The 19,798-nt window shown below is 38.0% G+C and overlaps 2 protein-coding genes across 6 annotated transcripts; both read right to left on the reverse strand.

The window, feature by feature from the left end:
* Window positions 1–1,050: 1,050 nt before the first annotated feature.
* LOC112172939 lies at window positions 1,051–2,572 on the reverse strand. Its single transcript, XM_024310452.2, has 2 exons — window positions 2,275–2,572; window positions 1,051–2,196 (listed from the first exon to the last, which is right to left on the reverse strand). Exons 1-2 carry the CDS (start codon window positions 2,533–2,535, stop codon window positions 1,237–1,239), a joined length of 1,221 nt encoding a protein of 406 aa, XP_024166220.1. The 5' UTR covers window positions 2,536–2,572; the 3' UTR covers window positions 1,051–1,236.
* An 81-nt stretch (window positions 2,573–2,653) lies between these two features.
* On the reverse strand, window positions 2,654–7,733 carry LOC112172938 (serine/threonine-protein kinase Nek2). 5 transcript variants are annotated; one of them, XM_024310449.2, is made up of 16 exons: window positions 7,427–7,733; window positions 7,252–7,321; window positions 6,796–6,925; window positions 6,636–6,702; window positions 6,473–6,538; window positions 6,314–6,360; window positions 6,152–6,197; window positions 5,947–6,027; window positions 5,796–5,838; window positions 5,627–5,676; window positions 5,461–5,542; window positions 5,279–5,328; window positions 4,943–5,016; window positions 4,584–4,635; window positions 3,663–4,058; window positions 2,654–3,508 (listed from the first exon to the last, which is right to left on the reverse strand). In XM_024310449.2, exons 3-16 carry the CDS (start codon window positions 6,879–6,881, stop codon window positions 2,873–2,875), a joined length of 1,776 nt encoding a protein of 591 aa, XP_024166217.1. In that variant the 5' UTR covers window positions 6,882–6,925; window positions 7,252–7,321; window positions 7,427–7,733; the 3' UTR covers window positions 2,654–2,872. The 5 variants fall into 5 exon arrangements, with proteins under 5 accessions (XP_024166217.1, XP_024166219.1, XP_040364757.1 ...); XM_024310451.2 differs by lacking the exon at window positions 7,252–7,321; XM_040508823.1 differs by having other exon boundaries at window positions 6,796–6,917; window positions 7,252–7,733.
* Window positions 7,734–19,798: the final 12,065 nt, after the last annotated feature.

The raw sequence follows: 19,798 nt of genomic DNA on the forward strand, positions 1-19,798 counted from the left end.
TTCCGATCAAAAGGCGGGAAAGAAGAGATCGGGGCAGCCTTTTGTTTAACCTGTAAGGCTTTCTTTGTTTCTTAGCAAATGAATATTTGACTCAAAGGGACACCCTTTTATTCCTTTTGCCTCATTTTCATGAACAAATCACATTTACAACATTTTGTTGCTAGGTTTCCTACAAGAGAATCTATGGTTGAAGCTCAACTTATCTGTATTTTTCCTTGAGACAAACCAGGCTTCCATTTTTTCTTGTAGAGCTTTTTTAAAATGGTTCCATCATAGATTACAGCCATACATACCTTTTAATAAGAGTATGAGGATCAATCACTCACTGCAATAGATAAGAGACCCCTGGTACCACATTTGCCTGAACCAAAGTTGAAACTATTCCATCAGACTGTTTCTGCGACGAGGGTTTGCAGATTCTGTTTTGCTTTACTATGGAATCTATGACACAGAACCCAAATGCAATAATTAAGGCAAATTATAGTAGGATGCTTGAATCTGGCTTTAGTAGTTTCAATTGTCCCCTACAGTTCAGTAGTAAAAATTGAGTAAATGATGAGTATAACACGATAGAGGTAGTAATGTTGCATTTTCAACCATGATGATCCTCACAAATACGGGAAATTATGACATGGTTGTGAGAAAGAGGTTGTTTTGCAAGGTTTTCATACAAGGTTCGACTATGGAATCAATGACTCAAGACTCAAATGCAATAATGTAGTTTTGGATGTCCAACGATGATCCTCACAAATACCATTTAAGATGTTACGATTTTAAAGATGGAGAAATTCGTGCATACAAGTGATCAACCGTTTTATATAATCCGCTGTCACAACGAGTGATCCAGCATTCAAGCATGTGAGAAGAGGTTGTTTTACAATGGCTCCGTCCATGGATTGATATATACAAATGTATTTTAGGTCTCTAAGGCCACCAAAACGAGGTGCAGTAATTAAGTTATGTCCTTAAAACACTATCATTTCCGATGGAAGTACTTGAGAAACATTCACACTAAGTAACAGAAATAAGTTTCTAGAGGCAATCAAAATACTTCAGGTACAAGAAGTACTGCTAACCATTAGTTAATGTTTACAGGAACAAGGAAAGCCTCTTGATTTTTTAGGCTTTGCAGCTCAGCATCTATAATATGAAGAAAAAGACTCGAACGATATGATTACAGAATCCATTTGATCATATTGAAATTAGCAATTAGCAGTATAGATTTGCTAGAAACAGTTATCTATTAGACTGCAAACCAGTGCCACCATAGTATTGCTTGGTGGTTTCGCGCGAGAAATCTGCAAATGTCATCCCATTCTTCAACCGCATTGCCAGAGGTGGTACAATTTTCTGTATTTCTTCAGTTAGCCTACTCCTTTCCAACTCATCATCCCGTTTTACCTCAAAAGATGTCCCTGAGATCTGGTTCATGGGATAATCTTCGGTAGAGAAAGTTTTGTTCCAAGCAGGCTGCAAGAACAGAACAAAAGTTTCTCTGCTCAAATTTTCAAACTTGGGAGGTCTAGCAACCGAATGAAGGGTGGCACAAAGCTTTCCTCGCGATATGATATCAGCCGACTCTCCAACCTGAATGATAAAACTCTTAGGAGAAGCCTTCACCATGAACACATTGTTCTTGCTTGGATCAAATACTTGCAAATAAGTATGCCCATTTGGGTAAGCACATTCTTCCCTTTCTTCTGGTGCTTGTGCATTAGAAGCCAACACAAACAATGGAGCTGTTAACACAGTGAAAATCCCATAATCATAATGCCATTGTTGCCATAGATTACTAGAATCATCTCCGCCTGACCGTTTATCTTCATCACCAATCCGAATCCTCTTCGAATTAACAGCCTTTTTGGGTCTAGCTTCCTGAACCAAAATGGTTTTCTCTAGAAATGAATGATAGTGTATAAGCCGAGCTTTGGCAGTGCCAGATTCCAATAAGCTCTGCTCAAGCTCTTGGCCACCGATGGCTCTATCACAAATTCTGGCTAGTCTGAGACCAAGCTCCATCATGCAAATTCCCAAATCTCTAAACCCATTTCCAAGATTCTCAAATCCACTCACTGATTCATGCTCTGAATTCAACTGGGTATCTTCAATATCATGTGAATATTTGATTTGCATAGCGAAAGATGAAACATTTCTCTCTGGGTTTTTCAAAGGCACATCACTCCCCAATTTGTGATCCTAAACAAACACACAAATTCACTACCTAGGCACAAGAAATATAAATTGATAGTCTTTTTTAGCAGAGGCTGAACATACCTTGAGAATGAGCTTGCGGTGATTGGGTTCCAGAAGGGCGAGCTTGCGAGCCAGAGGGAGGAGATTCCGGCGGAGAGCGGCGGCGTTGGGGACGCCGGTGATCGACAGCAAGCCTGGGCCCATGGGCCCTAGGGCTTCCATTATAGCTTTGCTAGTTGACTCCACCCTTTCAAGCTCTTCCGGTGACGGCGGTGAAACATCGTTTGACGACACAAGTAGGAGATCAGAGTAGCTGAGCTCATAAAGTTGTAGGACTTCCATGGTTTAGGGTTTAGGAAGCTGACCCAGAATATGTTGAATATATTTAGTACGAGGGTCTTGTGTGAAAGTTGGGACTTTCTTCACTTGGTTTGATGAAACATGAGGAAAGATATTAAGGAAACAAGAAACCAACAATATTACATTCAAATCCATTGGAAATTGTCTTTGGTTGTCGGTCTAAAAATCCACTCTTTTTTTTTTACCACACTTTAACACTCTCCATGTCACCTTCAGCATGAAGGTTCTTAACCGCTACTCACTTTCTGACTTCCATGACATTAAGGAAGCCGGTAATATACAAGTTACAACAAGAAGATCAGAGTGAACGGAAAACGAACTAGGCCGTCGTCTCCTTGAAGCTCTTGGTCAACCAAATGGCAGTTTCCCTGGGCGAAACCTTCTCGGGTCCAAAGGGCTTCAGAAGCACACCAAGCTCATCAAACCTTTCTTGTTGTAGAAGGCGTGCACTGAACTCGAGCAACCCTTCCAATGCTTCTGCACGTTGCTGGAACGATGAGGTGTCGAACCGATTCTGACGTGATTCAGAAGAAGAATGGCTTGAAACAGCAGTTGCAGGATTCTGCTCAGAGCACTCGCTGCCATTTCGAGCAGCTTCATGGTTGCCATCGATCACATTGGACTTGGAGAAGGTTCTGTGAACAACCTGGACCATGCACTTGTCCTTTGTGATAGAGCGGTTGATGCTGTCTGGGGTCGTAGAAGAGCATTGTGCTGATGTGGATGAAGTTCCACGCATGCGAATGAATGGATCTTCAGAAGAGGCTAGGGGGAATTCAGCCATCTTGTCCATTCGAGGGGCATTGACAGAAACGTCAGGTGACTCCACACTCCCCAGTCGACCAGCAATGGCTCTATATGGGGTTTGGAAAGGAGTAGCTCTTGTTGACAATGGAAGAGATTGTCTTCGTGTTGACAGGGAAGATTTCCTTGCCGGAGAATGCGACACTGGAAGCTACAGTCACAAGAGTAGGGTTATATTACGAGAATAACTTTACAGTGAGTATGAACCTCAGTGACTTTACAAATTTCCCCCATAAAGTTGTCAAATATAAGAAAAATCCAGTAAGTATGAACCTTTAAGATGCATGAATTGAGCATGAACTTACTGAATCACGTTTTGAGCTGATGTGAGAAATTTTTGATCGTGTTATTTGTCTCCTGGGGGTAGCAGAAACTTTTGCTGGTGTCAATCTTGGAGTATTGGCAACAGTCAACTTTGTCGCCACTGACTTTATGATGTCATAATCTCTCACGCTAGAACCCAGAGAGTCTTGTTCAGTTCCAGAAATACTTGGATTTAAGTTCCTGTCATTGCTGTATGACCGCCTTTTCTCTCTGATATAGTTAATGGGGATAGCTTCAGGCTCTGTGAATCTTGTTTTCTTTTCGTAGCTGGAGTGAAACCAGTCACCTGAGAGCGTATTTCTTCGAGGACTATTTAATTTTAGATGGATCTTAATAACATACGGTTGAAGCAGGGGATGGCCAAGCAACTCTGCAGCCTGACAAAATATGAACAAAATTCAATGTCATTAAGGAATCCACAGAAGCCATCATTTGTATAAACATGCTGCAGAATCATAACAAGTTGTAATTGTACCCAAGGCATGCCCATAGACAAAACATGGAAGGCATGCCAATCATAACAAGTTGTGTGTTTTGATGGAGATAATATGTCCATGCATCAAATTTAAATCTATACTTCATGCAATGACAGTTTTAATTGACCTATCTACTCTCTTCACTAATGGGACTGCCCCCTATAAATGACAAAACATAAGAAAAAAGGTCGTTTAAAAAATCAATCTCACTATTCCAACAAACCCAGGCCAAGTATCTAGACACAAAGATTAGATGGCACTTGTCATACACCCACACAAAACCAAGAAACAAGTCCAAGCAGCTTAAGAGACATTATGCAACACACGAAATCAACTCAGACTGAATCCTCAATGACATGGTATTACATGCAGGTATCAATAAAAGAATATATTGTCAAGAAAGCAAAATAGATAACTTAAACTTACACTTGGTCTAAGTTCTGGATTTTTGCGCAGCATGCTTTTAACAAGACCTCGACTGCGAAAGGAAGAAAGCAGGAGAATATATGAGGGAAACAACTTTATCAGTCAACAAATAGATTCATTGACAAGCACATGCAAAGATGGATTGACAAAACTATCTCAAAATTTCTATTGCATATCAAAGAAAAAAAAAAAAAACACAGTAGCAGCAACACCTTTCATTAATTGTAAAGAAAACATGATACATTAAAGTTTCCAGTGCAAATGTCTAAACTCAACTCCAATTACTAACATTTGGTATGAAATTACAATCACAATAGAACTTGAGACTATGAGGCACATGAAGAGGGAAGTAAACTTACAATGCACCGCAGTAAACTGTTGGAAGTGGAGCCACTATTGACTTGTTGATTTTGTTGATCAGAGATTGTATATCCTGCAGGGGAGGAGGAGGCGTCAGAAATAAAAGTAAATGAAAATTTAAAATGGTGCTGACTGAGTACACCAGAGAACAATGTTGAAGCAAAGGCAATATGAATCATAAGCAGAAGCATTGAAAATAAAATTCATAAGTTATCTAGCACAAAGCTAAATTTGTCATTCCATTCACTTCATCATTCCTTACAATTGTTGTTTAATAAACAAATACCAGAAAGAGTGCACAGCATTCATAATTCAGAAAATCTGCAGAGACTTACAAAGGCTTTAAATGCTGGCTTGTGAGCGGCCATTTCATATATACAGCACCCTGGAATATGCACTTCATTACATTTATGTGTTTCTTAAAAAGTAACACAGAAATTGTGTGCAGCAGAGGTGGGGAGGTGTGCTGATCAAGTCACCAAATGTTAAGAGCTGCCAAGGAAAAGGGGAAACTCACCTAGAGACCAAATATCCGACTTAGAACCATATGGTATGTCGGCAAGAAGCTCAGGGCACATATAACTCGGAGTTCCCACAACCTACATGTGAAGCAGTAAAATCATGAATCACACAAAAGGACAGCATGTAAATATAAAATTGTATCTATGAGCTGAGATACTCACAGAGGAAGCTAGATCATCAGAAGTCAACATTTTAGCAAGACCAAAATCACCTACATTTAGACATGTATTATTAATACTATTACACAACTACCAAAGGCTAACTAAAAGATGTGTAAACAAACTTGTAGTATCAATTAGCATGGGGAATACCAAAAGAACAATAACTTACCTAGACGTATGTCTTGATCCTTTGTCAAAAATATGTTTGAACACTGAAGCAAAAAGGAACACAGTCATGGAAAATTCTGGATTTTTGTTTTTAGCAAAGCAATTCTGAAATTTTAAACAAGTAAGTCAACTAGTCTCTGCTTAACACTGACCTTGACATCACGATGAAGAATATGGTTGGCATGCAAATAATCAAGCGCCATTAAGAGTTGAACTAACCATTTACAAATTTTCTGCACATTCCCAATTTTCAAGTATGAACAAAAATTACTGGAAGTATCCCAATTTGATAAAATGTCTAGCACGCAATTGTAGATTTACAAAAGCAAGTGGAAACTCCGCTGCTAATGTAACAACCTCTTCAGTAAAATAAACGTTATTGGCCCTTTTTATAGCTTCTGCCCTGTACAACACCAAAACAGTGACATGGAGAGGTAAGAAAAGTAGCAGAAACTAGGGACTCATAACAATTCCTAAAGTAGCAGCAATGAACAGACTTAACCAAGAAGCAAAACTTACATGTCTCCTCCTTCACAGTAGCCTATCACAATGCAGACAAAGCAACCCTGAAAGTGAAAGCACTGAAGCATCAATTGCAGAACTAGAGAATACTGAGGAACAAGAATTCCTACAAGCTCATCAGGAAATAAAGAACAATAACTCTCATGCGATGCTCACCCTTTCAACCCAGGAATCTTTGTACTCCACAATAAAAGGATTCTGCACTGTGGAAATAAGCTCCATCTGCATCACAACAAACCAAGACGGCAATTTAGTATTACTCATTACTATCACATGTGCTCATGGAATTGAGTTCTACACCAAATGTTACAACACCAACCTCCTGGTGAGCAGATCTGCGGGTTCTATCAGTTTGACGAGCAAGACGGATCTTCTTCAGCACATACCTATCCATGCATAAATGAACGAATATATGAAAAACACTTCATCTCAAGACTCAAATGACTATACTATCATATGTAGTGTATAAGGATACGCACTTCTTCTTTTCGTGCTTATGCCGCACGAGAAGAGCAGAACCAAAAGAACCTTTCCCAATCTGCTCCAGAATTTCATACTGGTCCATCTTAACCACCCTCTTTCTTCACTGTTTCGAAAACGCCTGTACTCCTACAAAGAATGCCAAAAACCATAAGGGGTCAGGTCTCACAGACATTATACACAGAAACCTGGTTTCTACTGTTTAAGGGTTTAAACATGAAGAAACAAACTTGGGTTTGCAGTAAGCAAGCAACTGGCAAAATCACAATTCAGAAAGGCACAATTTTTATAAACAGAGAATAAATTCAGAGCAACCCCTACCAAATTAACACCTTGAGCTCAATTAAAGACTCAATTACATATCTTTTTTCAGCTAAATCCAAACAATGGCTAAGAAACATGAAACAGCATACAAAGAAATTGCACCAGAAACTGAAATCAAGAGCATAACTCACCAAGATTCAAGAGCAGCATAGAGCTCCAAGAAAAAGAAGAGATTTTTTTAGGAGCAAGTGAATCTCCCAGCTTAAGGAAAGTTGAAAGGGAGTGAGAGGTAGGAAAGTGAAGTGGATATTTCACACACAGGGACAAAAAAAAATTAGGAGTTGAGATTAGACAAGAGCCCCTCACCTAATTCTCCTAATTACTTTATTGCTGCTCATATAGACACATAGAGAGAAAGAGAGAGATTGAGCGCCAATAGAATTAGAAAGAAAGCAAAGCCAAAGCTAAAACAGGAATGGGAGAATTCAAGTTCAAAAATTTGCAGAGGGTAGAAGTACAGAGAGAGAGGGAGTTGAGTAGAATAATAGAGTGGAAAGATTCTCGAGGGAGACTGACATGAAATCGAGAAAGGGGCCCACTGCACGGGTGAGAGGAAAGAGCCAAAACAAGGCTCTGCCCCTCTTTCCCTTTTTCTGGTTTTGTTTTCAAATTTGACGGAGAATTTTTCTTTTCCGACATGAAAACAAATATACAAATCCCAGATAGGCCCAACAGCATCTCCTCTACCAAACATTGATTTTTGAGATTCAATGTTGGGAGACTTTTGAGAGGAGTCTTGACATTAATCACAGCAATGTTTGATGTATTTATAGTTGAGATATTAGAAAAATAAATAAGTCGAACCCTTTAACCTTAAATTATTATCGGTGTATTTCGATATCGGCGGGACTTTTATCGAAATAGATGGATTTAAAATATGTTGTAGTCTTTATGTTTTTCGAGTTTTATTCGTACCAAATCAAGTATGTGAGCAATGTGATGATGTCTGGTCTCCATTGGTGGTCGAGGCATTAGCTAGTAGGTTGGCTTGCAGTGTGGTGACGGATAATCATCTAGCTCCGGTAATTTTTGAGTCTGATTGCCTTCAACTAGTTCAAGCCATTAGAGCTGAGGGTGATGATACTTCTGACTTGGGGAGGATTGTTGATGATATTTCTGCTTCTCTTCCTTATCTAGCAGGTTCTTTCTTTTCTCATATCTATAGGGAATCGAATATGTTAGCTCATAAGTTAGCTAAACATGCCATAGTTTCAGGGCTGTAAGTTTCATGGAGGGGGAGTGTCCCTCCAGATCTCGATGGGCTTCTTTCTAGTTCGTGTACAACTGAGCCCTATCAATAAAATTTGTCGTCCTTCTCTTCAAAAAATAAAAAAGTATGGGCGCACTGAGGGTGTATTGCCTCTAATGAAACTAAAATGGTCAAAACAACGGAGCAAAAGCTTTGCCGGCCTTTGCTGGCAACATTATGTACCAAATCCTGTAATTTGTGATGTCATGTCCTATATTCGTCATGGTATTAAGGACTCCGGTTGATAACTTTAAGGTGATAGCTTCAAAGAAATGAAAGAGGCACTCAATACTTCTCATAAGGGTCAATGCTGGCCAAAGGATATCAACATGACCATTAAAGTCTCCTTCAACCTAGATTCACTTGGGTGGAAGCTTTCAAAGCAGCTAGAAGTCCTTGTCCTTCAAATGAATTGGAAAGTAACATTTGGGGAGGACTAGAGAGTAGAGACTCTTGAGATGCTCTACTCCCTAAATATAAGTCTATTATTATTATGTGCTAAGCCCAATTCTCTGCATTTGGGCATGGCCCATAGCCCATAAGAAACCAAATTTGGGACTTCAAATTTGCAACTGAGCCTCGGACTTCTTTTCTGCCAATGGGCCTCTGACTTCTCTAAACGATGTATCAAATAAGGTGGTGCGGAACCATCACCAACCAACTGTGCCCGTCTTGTAGTGTATTAAGATGAACAAACAGATTGAGGAATTGACCTTTGATTGAGTTTGTGGTACCACACTCGGTTTTATTCACTTGATTTTTTCTGGTGATCAGGACCTAGATGCTGCTGACACACCGGCGATTTTAGACAAGGTTGGGACACACTTGTGGTCAAATGTCTCTATTTGTTGATGTGTGCTGAAGTAGTTGAAAGGGTAACTTTCTGAGTTGGTGTAAGAATGTAGTGTGTGATGGCATTTCGAAGTTCTGGACAAGATCGACAAGCAATGCACGACATGCTAAGGTCTTGTAACAATTTAGGTCAGTTACTAAATAATCGTTTGAAGCACTTTAAAGCTCTCTAATAAATTGTGTTTCGAGTTTTAAACTTGAAACTAGTTTTGTTTATTCTGTTGGCTTTTGAAGCTCTCTAAAGCATGATCCTAATAGATAAAAGTGCAAACCGTTTCAACAATGTACAATCGGAGCCTAGATAAAGAATTCTGAAATTTATAAAGCATCTTGCAAATGTGTTCGAGCTAGCTAGTGATGAATCTTCATGGAAAATCACTTCTTCTTCTGTTTTTATCAAGTCTTTATCCGTGAGTGATCGACTAGTCTCGTAGCCTGTCCATCAATCTTGCACTTTTGAAATGAGAGAAAATTAAGTTACAAGAAACTTTCCCTTGCATATTCTGTTAGATTTGTTTCTTGTGGTTTAGTCCAGCCAGTCACAGTACTTGCGTGCTCTTTCGAGTCCTGCATTATTCTACCAGGGCAACTTGCAAGTCGTAAAGCAGATCATCAGCCATCAGGTATGGGATCGATAAGACTCGTTTGGATTTTATGATATGGTAGCAAGTATATTTATATGTATAGGTAGGGTCAATCCTGAAGCTGTTATATATATAAATTAGGTTAAAGGGTCCATCAACACCCTCTTTTCACAAGATCCATCAATACCCTCTTTCACAAGATCCAATAGCATATCTCCGATTCTGAACCACTACACTACGTACACACTGGTATATATCAAGTATCGACCCGGCCATATTCAACTGCTCTAGCTATATAAGTATACATGGTGGGATTAGCCTTTGCTAGCTTCAATCTCACGCAAAATTTAAAGAAGTCAAGACTTGACAGGTATCTGCAGAATGGAGCTAGCGAGTGATCGATTTGTAGGGTTTGCGTCTTTATTTTGATGGGGAAAAGGTGATTGATCGAATTTGGGGAAGGACAAGAGGGAGAAGCGTTGTTTTTTGTCAATAAAATGTGATATTCTAGGGTTTACTGGTACTTTTGCAGCTGTAGGTACATTTTATATCCTTTTCTTGCAGATATATGTATCTTTCTCTCCTTTACTTTCTGTATTATTCTTCTCGATCGATCCAATCTCTACACATTATGTTTTGTCTCCTTCAATATGATATGACAAAAGGATTATAATGTTGTATAATTAAGCTAATATATGAGATGTTCTGGATCGATCAATAGCCATATATATAAAGTACATGCTCTAGCTATACTCATACATATATAACTTTTTAGAGAGGATATTAGTCACATCATTTATTTAACAAATTAATATATAAGAAAAATTAATGAGGGTAGATTTCATATCTCATCTGCAAAACTCTTGCTGCAATGCATAAAATCATGTATTTTTTATGTAAAAAAAAAAAGGAATCGTATATGAATGCCATTTTAAAGGAAAAAAACTAGCTGGGCAAATTATATCTTGTAATTTATATATTAATTATTGGAAAAGGTAAATGCTCAAAAAAGCATCAGGAGATATGGAAATGAATTGATGGCTTGATATGGTTGAATACTGAATGCAAGAGAATATCTGATAAGGCCTGGGTGTTTTATAATGAAAATGGTGGAGGGAATATTAGAGATCGAGCGAAGGTCATTAGAGCAAGTTCACCCATAGTCAAGAAATGTCAAGGCGTCGATCAGTCAAGTAACTATTCACTGCCATTAGACATGGGTTTCCACCCTCTTTTTTTCTTGACCAGTCAAGACTGTTCATTTTTCACTGCTCATCGATTTTTTCTTACATAAATGAAAAACTAGGAATAAGTAAAATACAATGTTATTTAGTTGTTGTACGAGAAATTCGGTTTCTAATCTATTTTTATTTTCGAAACAAACATTATTTAGGGGGTCGTGAAAATTGACTTTTTATACGTTCGGAATTTGTGAAAACTTCTTTCATAAAAATTGTAGAGCTCGTCGATACGATCTCGTGCATATATGGAACGCAATATTCGGAGTTCATATGAATTTATTATGAATTTTTAAAATCTGAAAATTTTCTATAAATAGCAACAAAAAAAAATCTGTTTTGTTTCAAAGGACGAAAAATTTTCTTTTTTTCATTTCCCCCCTCCGGTTCTCTCTCTCTCTCTCTCTCTCTCTCTCTCTCTCTCTCTCTCTCTCTCTCTCTCTCTCTCTCTCTCTCTCTCTCTCTCTCTCTCTCCCCCCCAAACCTGGCGGGTTTTGTCCGACCCGACCCGCTTTTTTCTCCCTCCTCCGGCGTCCTCCGTCCACGGACCCGGCTCCCCCGAGGTCGTCTCACCTCGTCAGGCCGCTCCGTGGCGTCATCCCGCCCAGACGCTGCCCCCAGGCCGAGATCGAAGCAACCCCAAGCGGAGCAAATCGTCCTCCGGCAACAAACGCCTCCTCTCTTCCACCCAATTCTTGTCGCTAGGCGACAAACGAGTCAACTGCGTCTCTCTCTGCTTGTCTATCACCTCCACGCATCTTCTCCTCCGCGTCTCTCTCTGCTTGTCTATCGCTGACTTCGGCCAAGTCCAGTTTTGGGCCGAGCTGGCGTCTCCTTTGACTGGTCATAATTTTAGTCAGGGCTTTGCCCTTTTTCTTCGACTTGGTCAAGAAAGGCCAGATATTGGCTGGTCAAGGAAGGGCCGGTGGAAACAAGTTTTGGTGTTTGGCTGGTCACCACCTCACCAAATCTAGCTGGTGACCGGTCAAAAACAAACCGGTGGACTTGCTCTTATAGTGATAACTGATAACAGTACGTATAGTGAGTCTCTGATCACATAGACGATAAAGCTCAGAATATTTTGAGATCGAAAAAAACATATATATTGATTTGTTTTACTGATATGTTTTCTACTTTTCTTGTGATCCCTAAAAGAGCTTAAACTTTCACCGGCCAAAAGTATCCATACAACACCAGAAAGGTGCATAAAGGTGGCGGATGGAGTGGGGTTAATTATTTTGATATGACTGAAAAGTTTTTAGTTGTTATCTAAACTTTGCTCCTTTTTTTTATATTTTCTTTTGCTTATTATTTGTATATGCATAATTTCAAATTTATTTAGTTTCAATCCGATCCACTCTAATTAACTACCCATGGTATCCTCAACTACCATTATTATGAGTCCTTCACTTCATTTTCTTCTTCTTATTGAAAGTTCCTATTAGGTCAAGGTGGTTTTCAAAATGGAGAAAAATTCATTTGGTGGAAAAATAGAGGAAAAGGTTAGTGAGAGAGGACGATTAAAGTTGATAAAGCTGATCAAGACTAGTTTTTAACAATCTCAAATTATAAAAATACAAAAATTGTGAGCTTATTAGTACACCAAAAAGCTGATGCCGATTGCGGAATCAGGGAGATTATCAATCTCTTCCACTTTTCCTCTTGGTTCTTATAGAACCACACACTCTTTGACCAATGACCTCCATAAACCTGAAATTAAGGACAGCATTTGCTGTGTTCTACGACTTGAGAAGGCAATATCAGAAGCATCTTTGGTGGGGTCACCCCCACCAGTCCACCACCACCATTACATACCCTTTTCAAAGGCCATTATTTATACTTTTATTATTTCATCTGAAGTGGTCGTATATTCCTTTTTGTATGGGGGTCCCTATATATATATATATATATATATATATATATATATATATATATATATATATCTTCTAATTCCTTCTACCTGGTGAAAGCAAATGAACCTTCAATGTAAGGCACAGATACAATGCTCTTACGCAACATGAACTGCAATGATTTCAACAACCACATGTATATAGGCACCAAAATCTTTTTAACTCAATAATAATCAAAATTGTGATGGAAACAACAGTGCTTCCACATTTGAAATGGGGGGGATCACAATCCACATGTCTTGTTACTCAATTATAGCATAGTGGATTTGTTGAAACAGTACACTGTGTTTGCGAAAGAAAGCTGGATTTTGGTACCATAGTTCAGGTAGAATATTGGTACCTTGTTTCTATATCCACATATTTTGCTCCCCAGGGACATAGTGTAATCATGCTCTCTTGCTTTTCTTTTAGAATTGGAAACGCAAATTATGGTGTCTTCCAAATTCCAGAAATTCTCATTGAAGTCAACCCCAATAATCCAGATTAAGTCAACGTAAATCCTGCATTATTCCTGAAAGCAAATTCAAAATGCATGATCCTGTTTAATACAACACTGGAATAGCTAGCAAGTCATATCATCTTCATCTTACGTACTTGAAAGTTGAAACGATCATCAGTTGTTGATGTCATATCAGGCTATCAGCTAGTATATGAAGCTATGCATGTGCTCGTAGTAATGTAGTATTACTAAAGACTCGTAATGTAAGATTAGACATTAATTTGAATGGCTCACGACTTCAGTGTTATAAGCCGCGCAGACTGTGCGATACACTTATGTTGTTTTGTTTTTTTTTTTTTTTTGAGAAGATACACTCATGTCGTTGAGATATGCTAAAAATATCAGTGTATTATTCTTGGAACTTTCTTCATTCTCCGATCATTCTCAGAGTAGTTATTTGATAGGAACCGTTATTCTTTTTTTTATCACAATTAATTTGAAGATCGTTTACTTATGAATTTGCATCGTAATTGTTTATTTATATATCAGATAGTAATTAGAAGACTAAACGTTTTTGACTTGATTGATTGCATGAAAACTTAATGATTTAATCTTTAAACGCAATTTAAAATGAACAGTTTTGATCACAGAGAAACCTTTAGAAACAACAAAGGAAAATATTAAGGTTGGATCGGAGAAGAAGATCTTTTACATCTCTCTCTCTCTCTCTCTCTCTCTCTCTCTCTCTCTCTCTCTCTCTCTATATATATATATATATATATATATATATATCTGTGTGTGTGTGTGGGCTCTTCCACTAAGAGATTCTTTTTTCTTTTTTTTGCAATCTTAAGGGATTCATTGTGGCACACACTTTTCAACCACATTTCGGCATCTCGACCGTTCAATTTTTAGGTCTCCATAAGTAGATCACTTATGCAAATTTTCAGCCAAATTAATGATCGTTTGGGTGTTCATAATCCTGATTTACAATTATGAACATGAACGGTTCAGGTTGGACATATTCGGTTCGTCCGTTGATTTGATCTAGTTCGGTACCTTAACGATTATCAACTTGGCTGAAAATTTACAGAAATGATCTACTCATAAGGACCTAAAAGCTGAACGGTCGAGATCCAATATGTGATCGAAAAGTTGGTCTAATAAGTGATCCCTTAAAATGACAAAAACAATAGATCCCTCACTAGAAGAGCCATGTATATATATGACTATATTACCGCCCTTCCACTAAGGGATCTTTTCTTTGGCCATTTAAGGGATTCTTTGTGGTAGGGGTAATCATTTGGCCCTTCGGCCCTAAACCCGCCCCAAGCCCGCCCGACCCTTTCTCAAATAGGGCAGGGTATGGGCCATGCAAATGAAGCCCGACCCAGCCCTTTAAGCCCGCCTGATTTGCCCTAATAATTTTATATTTTTTCTATTTTTTAAATATGTTTTCTGTTTTTTCTATAACATACAACTTATCTCTTTGTTTGTAAGCTTTATTTTCTTTAATTTTTATTTTCTTTGTTAAACAACAATTAATATTGGGAGACCCAGGCTTCATAAAGGAGCAAAATAGCAAGGACCTCCAAGTCTTTCGGAGCGATCTCGAGCGGCAAAACCCACCTAGGGTTTTTCGTGTAGTGGCGGCAGCGACCTAGAGGTCCCCAGACCAGGCAGCAAGGACAGCGACGGTGAGGGGAAGGAGTGCAGACTTCTTGTTCGGTGGCGTCGCTGATCGGGTGGAGTGCTCGACGGAAACAGGTTGAGGCAGTAAGGCTCTAATCGCGACAGCCATTGGGCAGTTGAGGAGGTGTTGCAGCTGATCGTGCCTGAATTGGGGGCAGTGATCTGATCATGTTGGTTGAGAGGTTGGGATCTCGGAGCTTCGGCTGCTTCTACTGCAGGTGTAGCAGGAAGAGGCTTCAGCGATCTTTGCTTAGGATGGTGATGTACGGTTGGAGAAGTTGGCCGTCAGAGCTATTCGAATGGTGTTACGTCGGAGGATAGGACAACGGTGGCGGCAAAGGAGCAGTGAGCAGGGATGCTCCTCCCTTGTTGGCTTGGGTTTCTGCCTGGGCTCAACTTTGGGCTGATGGGGCAGGGGACTATTCCTACTAGGAAGGTTTTGACTTGGGTTTAGGCCTACGGACTTGGGCTCAGGTCAAGAAAATCTGGGCCCTAATATATTAAGGTATGAGCCTATGTGAGGTTGGATTAACTTCTGTGAGTCTTCTATGACATTTCTAGTTACTTTTTTATACCACAATTGCGTGATTGACAAGTGAGGGCTAGTTAAATGATTTCTTTTCCATAGGAGGCGAGGTTTTTTCATTCTTGTATAGGCTCGCTTAAATGTGAGCGTCCCAGTGATCTTTAAAGGTTTACTTTAGCTTAGGTAGGTTACTCGGGATTTTCTTGCCGGATTTCTTACGTAAATTTTGATAGACTTCAGCCATTTTGCTGTTGATCTAATGAATTCAACTTCTATTTCAAAAAAAAAAAAAATAATAATAATAATATGCTTCTATTCATACCTCCAAAATTGATATTTAGACCTCTCTCTTTTTCTAAGTAATAGTTGACTTTGTCGATCAACTCATGTCAAATTACTAATAAAGACATTAATAAGGAAAAAAAATATCTTTTTATCTCTATGAACAATAATAGTCTTCAACTTGGGAAAAACTTTCTCCTCTAATGTAAACCTTAAAATATATATCGTCAAACATTATTTAACGTTGTAGTCAAAATTTTCAGAATTTGACTTCCCTCGTAAAATGAAGGATGAACTTCCAAAAAAAAATAAAAAAAATTGCTTTATCCAATAACCCGTAACTCCACCAAAGTCTTCCACCACCCATAATCCCCAGGATTCATGAAAACTTATACCATGATCTAGGCCAAAAATAGCTACAGATTCATTCCACACCATAAGACGCAAAACATAACTCCACATATAGGTCTCATATACAAATTCTGGAAGCAACATATTACGAAATACCTCATCACCCATATCAAACAAAATGATCACTGGCCTAATATGATGCTCCTCTTGAAGATCATAAAAATTTTGGTATTCCTTCAGTTGCTCGCGCCCATTCCTCTGTTACTTGTATATGGAGGATGAAATTCCAAAAAAAAAATTGCTGCAATTCTAAATCTTCAAAAACTAAAGGAGGTCTAACTACTAATTTTTGAAAGTATAAATAGAATCTAAAAAAAAAAAAGGACTTTTATTGATTTTATTGGACGATGGTCATTATAGGAAAATTAGAGAGGTGTAGATAGCAAATTGGTTATTTGTAAAAGTAAGTTGGAGGTCTATTAAGTGGGGAGGTCAAAATGTCAAATTGAGAGGTATGAATAGAAGCTCCCTTCGGAGATTTAGAGAGATATTTAATTGAATATAACCACCTTGACTAATTTTTATAAATGTTATTAAATTAATTCTAAAATATATATATATATTAAATATGTTCAACAAAAAAAAAAGGTCTTGGATTACCTATATAACCATTGAACCACATTTTGAGAAAGAAAAAACATATATTTCTTTTTGTTATAAAAAATAAGGCATTTTTCGGCCTTAATTGGCCATATTCGGAAGGCCGACCCGCTCTTTCGGCCCTAGCGACCTAGCCCTAATGGGCGGGTAAGGGTTAGCATTTAAGCCCCAGCCAGGCTCGACTCGGCCCTAAATTTTGTTAACTTTAACTAAACCCGGCTCGGCCCAACCCTAAATCCTAAAATTTAGGATAGGCCAGCTATTTTGTGACATTGTTAGAACACCTCCAAAACACCCTTAAGCTCTTAAAATCAACCTTTACTGAAGTTGGAGTAAAGCAGAGCATGTGCATCAGTGCATCTCTGCATGAATGATCGACTTTCTGATCCATTGTTGCTAAGAAAGCTTCCCCATTTCTACGTGTTTCACTTAAACAACTTGAAATAATAAGGTCTAGCAGATGATGGGATCGTAGTAAAGGCAGGTTTTCATTGGCTTTTTAGCCCCCTGTGGGCAGACACCTTGAACCCTAATTTGGAGTGGCTCCTTTTAGTTACCATATCCATACGGAAATCCGAGAGACGAAACAATGAAAGCCGGCCAAATCAAATTCTTCGTAGGAGCAATAATTATGTTCAATTATTCTGCCACTTGAGATAAACCATGGATATTGGACATGATTGTGCATTTCACCAATACCACAAGTTTTGGATATTATGCTTATTCAATCATCGAGTTCATAATTTCTTCACCGTGTAACCCATTATTAAGGTTAAGTGGAGGTAAAACAAATATTTTAATCCAAAGCAACATGGATGAGTAGTTGAGAAAGTTCTGGGTCTCTGGAATAAAGCAAAAGAAGTTGAAATTAATCGATCGATTGGGTTTATGGAAATGTCATGGAAGTTTTGTCTAGGAAGGTTCTAACTTGAGCAGGTTTTTTCTGAACCCAGAGACTTCTACATGCATTATCTAGATATTTGAAGTGGGATATCGGATTCAATATACCTAGCAATGACAAAAGCATGGTACATTAAAAATCCAAAAAAAAAAGAAAAAAGAGGGAAAACAAATGAAATTTGTCAACTCTCGCCACAAATAATTAGCATTCACGTACATAATTGCTTATAAATTTTGTGGTCTTCATGTTAATTATCTATATATTTGTAATAAATATTGAACATTAACTAACTCCCATCCATAAATGTATTCTCTAAGTGACCACATTTCTCACAAAATCTTTGTTAATTACGATCACAAACTTAACATGCATAATCGATCTACTCATTCTGCAGTTTTATTAATTTCTGGTGTGGTGACTATGCATCGATCTGATTCTCCAAATTAAAATGTGTGTCTGTGGCTCCCAATTTTTAGGGTTCAGAGACCAAACATAAGCATGTGTTAAATATGATAAATAGAAATTAGAGAAACCCTTTATTCGTGGGGCCGGAACTATATATATTAGTCACTGCTGGCATGCAGAAGTTTAGTTCCTCCGAGCAGTCGGGGTTGGCCGGTTTGTGTCAACGGCTATGTTATGTTTAATATTTAGCATTCATGAAATTAATGAAATTATAAGTGGGGTTGAGAGAATAATGTGTATCCCACTAGAATATATAGCATAGTTAGAAAAACGTGAACTTTTTTTTTTGTTTAAATAACAATTGAAGGAACTTGACCGGATTGGATATAAATCTCAGCTCCATTCTTATGCGTTCTTTTAGAAAAGTGAAAAATGATAATAAACTTTTGACTATTGGTAAAAGACACAGTTTGTGTGGTAGGTATAGACTAGCTCACACCAATACACTCGAAACCAGCTTATAGTTTTTGGAATGTCTCATTGTGTTTGACAGAGATATAGATTATTATACCCCTCAGTTTCTCATTGAAAAAGACCTAATAGCTCTAACCAAAAATAATATATAATTACTAATTGTTACTTACACCTTTGTTTTCTTACTTTAAGAAAATACTACTCGATCAACATTATTGATATCGAGCAACATTATTGACAAGTCTAAAACCTAAAAGACGCTCGTCTACTAATTACTAAATCTTAGGTATTCAAACAAATTGAATCCTCTATTCCTCTTTTTTAATCAATTGATTTGTTTTATTGGTTGCCTGGGCTTATCCAGTACAATTATTCATTTTTGTAATTAAACTATGAAGCTACTAATGAAGGTGCTAAAGGGCTAAATAAAATATCAATATTATGCCTAATAATAAGATTAGCCAATTTTGTCAGCTTGATGGACACTTTTTTTTTTTTCTGAGATAGTAGTGTGTACGTACACATTAGAAACGTCCTTAATTAGTTGTCCAACTTTGGCTTATGTGAACCTCATACCCGTGACACTGTCACAAACAAAAAAATGTTTATTTCTTTAATTTGGCAATCTATGGTTCACATTATTAACGGTATGCAGATATGAGATGTACATACCCTGGCTAGAGCCTAGATCATAACCATCAGACTTGTTAAATAGCTACTTGAATAATTTTAGTGATGATTTTTCTAAATAAGACAATAATCCTAATCACGGGGATGTTCTCGATCTAGCTGATCAAATTGGATTTGATATCGAACTTTCACTCAAAAATGATAGGTATGTACGTGGGCGTCTTTCTAAGACCTTATTGGATGGTCAAAATTAAAGTTGGTATTAAAGCTAACATATTGGTACCGGAAGACCACTACAACTGACCAAAAGAACATGGAAACATAAAAGTACGCCTCTTAATTATCATGACAATGAGACCCCATATATCGATCTTGTTGTGTCTTTCAGAGACTTCCAATGGCCACATTAAGAATTGGGGTTAAAGATAATTTGAGCAGAGCTCAAGATCCTAGAGCTTAATTTTAGATGAAGAGCCGTTTGGAGT

The sequence above is a fragment of the Rosa chinensis genome, chromosome 6, assembly GCF_002994745.2.
Source record: "Rosa chinensis cultivar Old Blush chromosome 6, RchiOBHm-V2, whole genome shotgun sequence".
Lineage (NCBI taxonomy): Eukaryota > Viridiplantae > Streptophyta > Magnoliopsida > Rosales > Rosaceae > Rosa > Rosa chinensis.